This window comes from Mauremys mutica, chromosome 1 (genome assembly GCF_020497125.1).
Source record: "Mauremys mutica isolate MM-2020 ecotype Southern chromosome 1, ASM2049712v1, whole genome shotgun sequence".
Lineage (NCBI taxonomy): Eukaryota > Metazoa > Chordata > Testudines > Geoemydidae > Mauremys > Mauremys mutica.
The window spans coordinates 83,773,622-83,782,661 of record NC_059072.1 but is presented as its reverse complement, the minus strand read 5'-3'; the positions used below and the strand labels follow the sequence as shown (position 1 = coordinate 83,782,661).

The 9,040-nt window shown below is 44.3% G+C and overlaps 1 protein-coding gene across 8 annotated transcripts in view; it reads right to left on the bottom strand.

Moving 5' to 3' along the window:
• Positions 1-1,069: 1,069 nt before the first annotated feature.
• Positions 1,070-9,040, bottom strand: part of VEZT (vezatin, adherens junctions transmembrane protein) — an 89,391-nt gene continuing 81,420 nt past the window's right edge. For 6 of the 8 annotated variants that reach the window (XM_044981220.1, XM_044981203.1, XM_044981219.1 and 3 more), the window contains one exon: positions 1,070-2,232. In XM_044981220.1, the coding sequence (XP_044837155.1) occupies positions 1,685-2,232 (548 nt within the window). In that variant the 3' untranslated portion in view covers positions 1,070-1,684. Of the gene's footprint in view, positions 2,233-2,889; positions 2,954-9,040 lie in introns of all 8 variants that reach the window. The other 2 variants (XM_044981243.1, XM_044981252.1) reach the window with 1 other exon arrangement.

The window sequence follows — 9,040 nt, the reverse complement described above, 5'->3', positions numbered from 1 at the left end:
GCTTCTTAAATAGATCATAGAATCATAGATTATTAGGGTTGGAAGGGACCTCAAGAGATCATCTAGTCCAACCCCCTGCTGAAAGCAGGACCAATCCCCAAATCCCTAAATGGCTCACTCAAGGATTGAACTCACAACCCTGGGTTTAGTAGGCCAATGCTGTTTCACATCTGATACTCCCTGATGAAACATAAGAGCCTTGTCTTATAACAGGTTTATTCAAAGTGATACAAGTGAGATCTTGGAAGAGTGGTGCCATTTTCATAATGTAATAAAAATATTGTAATGATAAATAATAATTAATAATAAACAGCGTGTAATAAGCATGTCATAAAAACAAATTTTATATTTCCAAGATCACTGCTTTCATAACTTATATGCAGGTAAAGGAGAAAATCCCTTGAAATAGTTATTTTTAGGAGAGGGTTCGCGAGACTTGACATTTTAGTGAAAGGGGTTCATACGTTGTTAAAGTTTGGGAACCACTGGTTTAGACTTAAGTGTCAACTGGGTTACAAGATACAGCTTAATTTGAAAGGATGTAAGTGCATGTTCTCTGCTGGTCTTAGACAGACAGGCTGTAGCTGCGATACAGAGAAAAGTGAAAGAACATTAGGAAAAGCAAGTTTAACATTTAAACAAAATTATTGTACATCATTTAAAAAATACTCATTTAACTTAGCTTAAAAATTTATTCCAGCACCTAACAACAGCTCTACAAGAGAACAAATGTACATAATACTGTACTCTGTAATCCTGTGTAAATAACCTAAGTCACACTTATATTAAGGTTCCACTTACAAAGGGCCAACAAATCATTAATAGGTGTTTTAATAATGGTAAAAGAATTGGTATATATTGTTATAAAGTCCAACAGGCTACTTCTAGCCGTCTATAACACCTACTCATGTGCTTATAACCATCCATAACACACACTGCTCACATCTATAATTTGCTTATAACATTTATTAATTACTTATTAATCCTTTAAAAACTATTTATAAATGGAACCTTAATATGAAGAGCGACTAACTTCATACTACTTTAGCCCAATACTCCAGGACACATCAACTTTCACGTTTTTATTTAAAATTCTGCATTTTCGTTTGGGAGGGTCTTTAACCGAAGAAGTTACAACTACCTAAGGTTGTTAACAAATATATGGCAGACACTAAAGGCAAAGCGAAGGAGGTGTGGAAGACCATATGACAGAGTTTATGTTTTTCAAAAAGAATCACTCTGACAAGTGTTATAATTAACACTGCTACTACAACAACAATATCAGGAAATGAGAGAATATGCTGAAATTCAAGACATCCTTTTGTCTTCTTTTTAGAAAAAAAAATTATATAATATAAATAAATAAACATAAATTATTAAGGTAAGTTCCAAAACCCACCAGTGGTGTCATCAGAAGGAGACAAACGACTACTCCTGGGTTCCAGCCTTTATCTCCTTAGCTTACCTGCATATAATCATCAATATACTGGGAAAGCCCTATTGAGAGCTTCATATATAGGGAACAGTAAGCATTACATTTAGGTCTCAATTTTTCCATCCAGCATTTTCCTCTCTGAATCCGTGCCTGAGCTATTTCAATCACATCACCTGCCTTTTATGAAATTCAAGTAAGCAACACAATGTTTAACAAAGGTCAGGTAGGACTTAGAATCCTCCTTCATTTTCAAAGCCTGTCTTCATTCTTGTTCTCTTCCACATGGTTTTCATTCTCCTCTGTCTTCTCCTTCTCCTCCTCCTCGTCATCTCCAAAAGTCTGTTCTTGCATGGTAGTAAAAGTAAGTGATCTGGCAGCAACCTGTGCAGCCAGACCTGATGTGAAGTTGAAATCTGTAGATATATGGAGCTGAGCCAGCCTTTGCTTGATGGAGGACTGTAATGCGTCCCTCAAAGGGGGCTGTAAAACCTCTATTCCATCCACACCAGTTGGCTCCACTTCACCCTCACACTGGTAACATGTTCTTTTTACAGCCATTGGAGATCCACCTGCATCAGCAGTAATGTCTTTGTTTTCATCCTTCGTAGGATCATCATATAAATATTCAGTACTTCTTCTCTCACTCACAGTGACATGGGCTTTTGGGCTAGAGTCTCTCTCTTCAGAACCATCACTAGTTTGGTTACAGTCCTGCTTTCCTGCTTCTGAATTCGAAGGGGATTCCAAATTATGTATGGGTTCCACTGCTTCTACAGGAGACAAGGGCTTCACTGCAGCTTAAAAAGAAAAAGAAAAAAAAATTATGACTAAAAAAGTAACCTTCCATACATAACTCAGCTGTGTGTGTCTTAAGAGATGGAACTGAGAGTTAAAATAGGTAAAATAAAGATGTATTTTCTGACCAGGATGCTGAATATGGAAGGTAATGTCTACTAGTTCTACATAGGCTTTAAAACTCATGAGACATATGTAAAAATGATATTACTTAGAGCTGATGTATTTCATGGAAATTACAAGTAAAATCAGTTGCTGCATCTCACACAAAAGTGAACTATCTTCCTTTAGGTAACAGCTATCTAATCTAGTAAAGATAACTGGAACATAATAAAAAATGTCTTGTAGGTAATATCTGATTTTATACATCACAACATATAAATAAGATACGTATGCATACAGTAGGATACGTTGTCCTCACAAATAAAGAGTGGTCTAATTTAGCCTCTCGATGTTAGTAGTAGCAGCGAGTCCCATTGCCAGCAACGGGATGCTTGCCAGGAAGTCTCTCCTCCCAGTGTTAGGGGTTAGTACAACACGATACAATTGCTTCTTGAAGAACAGACGTCTTTCTTTATAGTAAAACGATATAGTGTCCATTTCCAACAAACAGATCCCTAAACTGCAGTAGCTCCATTAGAATAGCAGCACGAACATACATAAGAGCAGCAACAGCAGGTTCCCATGTGGCATTCCCTTTCTAATTCCATTCTGACTTTACCCCTGTAAGTAAAGATGAAAATAACTCTGGAAAATACACCAAACTTTTTATGGGAAACAAGATTACTATATTAAATTTTTTCCATTGCATTATATTTTAGTAGTATTTATTTTTACTAACTGAACATGGGAATGGTTTCATGCTTGTCATATTAGTAATTATTTTCATTTAACACACTGGAAACATATGCTTCAGGATTTACATTTGAAAAAACAAACACACACATAGTACAGTGTAGCAGCAATTTGGCCTCACCTGTTAATTGTTCTTCTAATGGAGTGACCCCTTCACCATTTTGAAGAGAATCACTGTGTACTCTACCAACTTGCTTCTGGAGGCAGGAATATGCAAATTTCTCTATCCATATCAGCCTTTTAAGAGCCAGTTTTGGTGCCTAAATGCCCCAAAGAATACTTCCAAACCTGGAAATCCAGGGCTGCCCTGAGGATTCAGGGGGCCTGGGGCAAAGCAATTTTGGGGGCCCCTTCCATAAAAAAAAGTTGCAATACTATAGAATATTATATTCTTGTGGGGGCCCCTGTGGGGCCCGGGGCAAATTGCCCCACTTGCCCCCACCCCTAGGCGGCCCTGTGGAAAACAATGGAAAGGTAACTACGGAGGGGCAAAAAGCCCAACTGGTAGAGAGCCAAATCCCAGGGATAGACCCATTGCTGGATTAACCTTTTGTGGGTCTGGCGCCAAACATATTTATGGGCCCCCATGGGGAACAATTGTAAAAGACAGAAGATCAACACAGAAGTTGTCTTTGACACAGCACACAGCTGCACAGGTTTTATTTACAAAATTTACAAGTTTAAGTTGCAGATGGAGTGGCTGCCACGAGGGCACCAGCACTGTCAGCCCTAGGGCAAAAAGAATGCACACAAGTGTACATAAACTAAATTATAAAAGAAAAAAAATACAAAATAAAACACAGTTAACAAAAGCCAAAGCTGGCCAAAACCCCAGCCATGTGCTGCTCCCCCTAAAAGGGAACCTTGCTGCTATCTCACCCTTCACATTTCTCATATGAACTACCAGGGCTTGAATTAAATTTTTGTATGAAACTGGGGTGGATTTAAAACTGTTGAAAACATTTTAAAAATAAAAATATGAAAAACTATTTACAGGGTCATTATTCAGACTTGCCTTGGTTGGCCTTCCCTGCAGGCAGAGAGGCAGAGACTAGGATTAGGACCAACTGTGTCCCAAAAGAGCGGGCCAAGCCTCCAAATCGGACCAGACCCACATCCCTCCCCAGAACGACCCCCCGATCCAGGACTGGACCAGACCGACATCCCACTCCAGACGAAACTTGACCAGACCAGCATCCCTCCTCAGACCAAACCCCCCAAACTGAACTAGACCACCTTCCAGCCCAAACTGGATCAGACCTCTCTATGAACCAACCCCTCTCAACCATGAACCTCCACACTGCCTACCAGAACAGGGCTCCTCCTGAACCTCTATTTCTGAACCCAACCCCCCCCTCCACAATCCCCAGTTGGACCACTCTCAGGCACTCCACTCCAGAGCCACCCCCTGCTGTTGATCCACCCCTGTTCTCTGAAGCAAACCAGGCCAGACCGCACCTAGCTACAGCTTGGCCAGATGCAGCTCAGACCAAGGTTGCATCCACCCAACTCATCCCCGGTACCCAGAGGGGCTGTGACTCCACTCTCCTGAGGTCTGGCTGCTCCCTGATTGCCTCCAGCTCATCCCGTGCTAGCAGGGGCAGTGCAGTGGGGAGGGTCAGGGTGAGCGTCCGGGCTTAGTGCTGACCCCAGCAGTGGGGCTCCCTGGCTGCAGGGGGTGCCTGAGCTCAGCCCGTGCCCTCCCCCCCCGACTGATCTGCGGGAGGGGCTGCAGTCCCCGCACAGGGCAGAGGGGACCCGAGACACAGAGCCGGGGTACATGTGTGAGGTCACCCCCCTACCAGAGGCTGGGAAAGGGCTAAGCCACAGCAGCAGCTCCAGAGGGAGGAGCTCAGAGCTGTGATCTGTGCCCCGCAGACACAGAGCAGAGTCCGATGCCCAAGGGAGCTGGGCCCCGGAAAGCGGAATGCATGCCCTGCAGAGCAGCGACCCCAGCACCATGAGTCGGGGTGCAGCCACCTGAAACCAGGCTCTGGTACGGTCTCTTCGCCATGGCCCTGCTCTCACTGCTGCTGCTCCTGACTGTCCTGCTGCAGCCCCTGGATGGATCTGGCCCCTTCGCCAAGCCCGCGGTGCAGCGCTGGGGAGCGGCCGTGGTGCGGCCCCTGCAGGCGGCTCTGCGCTCCCTGCGGGGTGGCCTCCTGTCCCAGCTTGAGTGCCAGCCCCTGGTGCCCGCTGGGCTCACCCTCTACATGTAAGGGGACGGATGGTGCTCGATGCCACGGCACCATTGGCATCATTCTAAACCCAGTACTGGATAGACCTATTCTATTTTGCTTGTTTCTTGGTTATTTTCACAGACACTCCTCCCCTAGTCCAGAAAAAATTGCTGGGAAGTAGCAAGCAGTAGAAGAAAGGAGGTAGAGAGACAGGAAAAACCAGTCAAAGCAGTTGGGAACTATCCAGTAATTGACAGGCTAATTTTTTATTTCTGACGGAATCTAAGTAAAAACAGACACAGGCTACTGGGGCCTGAAGGAGGTATTTATGGAGGTTGCACCACAAACTCTTCGATACTTGGTTAACGAAAAGTGACCCACATCGTACCTTTACAGAACTCTTCAGGGGAAGCTCTGTTCTTTTGTTCTTAGTTCTAAGGGAGCAAACACAAACTCCAGGAGAATTTTTAAAAACTCAGTGTTGGATTCTTTGTTAGCTGCCTTGAGCAATCGGGAGACTGTAACCTTAGATCCTTTTGACCATTTTTGTAGTAACTACAGGTCATCAAGGAGACACGTGACGTTTAGAACAGGGCTATCCTGTCAAGTAGGATTTGAGAGCTCTGACTATGCCAATGATAGGGCACAAGGAAGGAATAAAACAGTCTTCAGATTGATGTGCAAGGGAGAATACACTTGAAATAAAATTTCAGAGGCTGTCTGAAACACAAACCTATATGGAAATACCTGAAAAATGGCTCCTCGCAAGAATATTCTCTTACTTTCCTGACCCTTCTCCCAGAAGAAACTGCCATGAGGAATGGGACTTTGATAGTAAGGAAGCAGAGGAAAACTTTTCTAAGTGGCCTGAAGGGGGCCTCAGTGAGGACAAGGGACCAAACTGAAATTGCATTTAACTATCTGGTACCTGCGAGCTGGTCTAAGGTTTTTGATTACCTGAGGAAGCAAGAGATGTGAGGGTGAACTGCCAAGGGGTCTTCATAGCTAATTAGTGGTAGGTCTCTGAGCGCTAAAACTTGTATCTGTAAGGAAATGTACTAAGCCCCATATCATAGCTACCTAGGAGAAGCTGGAGCATGGAGCCAAGGAAGACTTGAAGATGATGCAAGTTTTTGGCCTCCCAGCATCAAAAAAATATTCCCACATTTTTTAATAGGCCCAGACACTTGAAGGCTTTCTACACTGAAAGAACAGCTCTATCATTCAAGGAAACAGATGAAGGACTGCAACATCAATCTTTCAGCCTCCAGGATATCAAGTTGACTTCTGACAAAGCATCAATCCCTGACACAGAAGTTCCTTCGAAAATGGGAGCCATCATGTATCAAAGACTGATGACTGAAGCACAGTGGGCAACTAAAGTTTTCTGGTCCAAAAGGAAGCAATGATAATTATCTTCACTCCCCAGATTTTTCTGGCTATTGTGAGAAGGGGAGAATGGCAGGAGTCCATCCACTGCATTGACCACATGATGAAAACGCACCTAGCCCACCATGCCAGAGCAGGGCCACCCGGGGGGGGGGCGGGGGGAGGGGGGTAAGTGGGGCAATTTGCCCCAGGCCCCGCAGGGGCCCCCATGAGTTTTTCGGGGCCCCCAGAGCGGGGTCCTTCACTCGCTCAGGGGGCCCGGAAAACTCTCCCAGGGCCCAGGCCCCCAGAGCTTCTTCCACTCCGGGTCTTCTGGGCACTTCGACGGAAGGTCCTGGAACGGAAGGCCCCCCCCCGCCCCCCAAGACCCCAGGCCCCCTGAATCCTCTGGGTGGCCCTGTGCTAGAGAATCTCTGTTCCTGGAACAACAGGGATGAACTGCTATAGGAACAAGCCCACCCAAGAGAGTTCCCAGGCTGAAAGTATGTTGTTGAAGATTACAGGATTCAGCTGCCATTCCCCAGGTGAGAGTTGTCCTGTTGTGCCAATCTCTTGATATTTTCAGTTTACCTCGGATGCAGGCACAGATGGTCTGATGAATCTTCCTTCATCACTTTGGAAGAGATGCACAGAACCTCAGTCCCAAGTGCTCCACAGAGGTTAATGAATGCAGCTGACGTCCAAATGCCACATTTTATTTGAATTGATGGATTAGAAATGAAGGGGAGAAGCTGCTGAATAACTAGGTCCATTGCTCTTAGTTCAAGGAAGGTCATACTCATGCTGGACTCCCTCCTGGACTCCAGGGCAAGGCCTGAAAAAGGCCTGGTGTCTATGTGAGTGCCCCATCCATGCAGGCTGGCATCTGCTGGTGTTCTATTCAAAAGCGTATCCAACACACGTCCCCTTTATTTTACAACAGCCATTAGCCTTGAGACCTCTAGACTTGGGCTGGCAGCTCAGACCAACTCCCTCCTTGTTTTTCCAAATTGAGAGGAAGAAGGCCTGAGGGGATCACATAGGGTGGATAGTACACTTTACTGTGCCTGCCAAGGAGAATGTAAAACCTCTTATGTGCAGAGCAAGGATGAGTGTAGAAAAGAATCATATGATATCACATGAGGTGTAGACGAAGGATAGTGAGGAAAACTTGCTCTTGATGAGTGTCTGAAGTGTTTTGATGTCTTTGCTTTTGGACTTGACCAGAACTGTAGCTTGATGGACCTGAGAGAGGGAGTGAGAGATGAAACCACACATGTGGCTTTGAAGGCAGGAACAGAGGCCTCATAAGTGCGTCTGATCTATTACTGAGCACTTGTCCACAGGATCTTTGAAGGAGGCAATGCACAGGTCCCTCCTTTTCTGGCTAGTTTGGAGACTGAGCCTTTCATCTGGGCTATAAGGCCAAACATGACGGTTGGACTTCTTGACATCATACAGTTCAAGGTATGTGTTGGACTGCTTCTGTGCTAGACAGGATCACTTGAAAGTAACTTGTCTTCACACACTGGGAATTCCAGATCCTTAGACTTCTTTGGCTTGCAGAAGTCCTTTTTTGGGACATCTGTCTCCTCATTAGAACATCCAGAGTAGATGACTGTCAACAAATCTGGCCAAGTCCATGATGTGAAAATATTTTCCCCTTGGCTGAAGCACTGCAGGCAAGGACAAAGGGATTTCACCTTCCTCTGAAGGAGAGCGCCTAGATTTTGTAGATTTGTGCTTTTTGCACTTTTTGTAATGCTTTTCCCTTAGCCTTCTTTTAAGGGAAGGGGAAGGGAAAGGGGAAGAAGTGAGAGAGAAGACCAGAGAAGGAAAAAAGGCAGAAGAAAACAGAACTATTCACAATAAAAATAGAGAGAAACTACATTAAGCTGCTAGTTTTACTGCTAGAGTCAGGCATATGGCATGACAAAACTGGCTCTTTAAGAGCCAGGCACTGTTGCCTGGAAAGAGAAATTTGCACATACCTGCCTCCAGAAACAAGTGAGGAGAGCTGCCAGCAGTCCGCTCCAGACTGTCAGAAGGCCACTCCAGGAGAATCCTTTTTCTACTTACAAATTAGATTGTTGGCTTTTAAAAAAAAATGTGTCTGTCTTTCTTGGAATAGATACCAAAGTCTAGCCTGTCACTTCACTCTATGTGTCTCTGTAACTCTGGGATAAAAATTGAAAAAGTATTTCTTCTAAACCTGAAAATTTACTATCATTTACAAAGATGTATGATTCTATACAATTTGCTGCCTGATTGAAGAGCAGATCTGGTGAAGAGCAATGAAAAAGCATACAGCAATTCCCTGTATGCTATGCTTAATTTTCTCTGTTCTAAGAGCCAAATTCTTAGCATCTTGAAGTTAGTGGCCAAACTCCCTTTCTTTGTTTTTGTT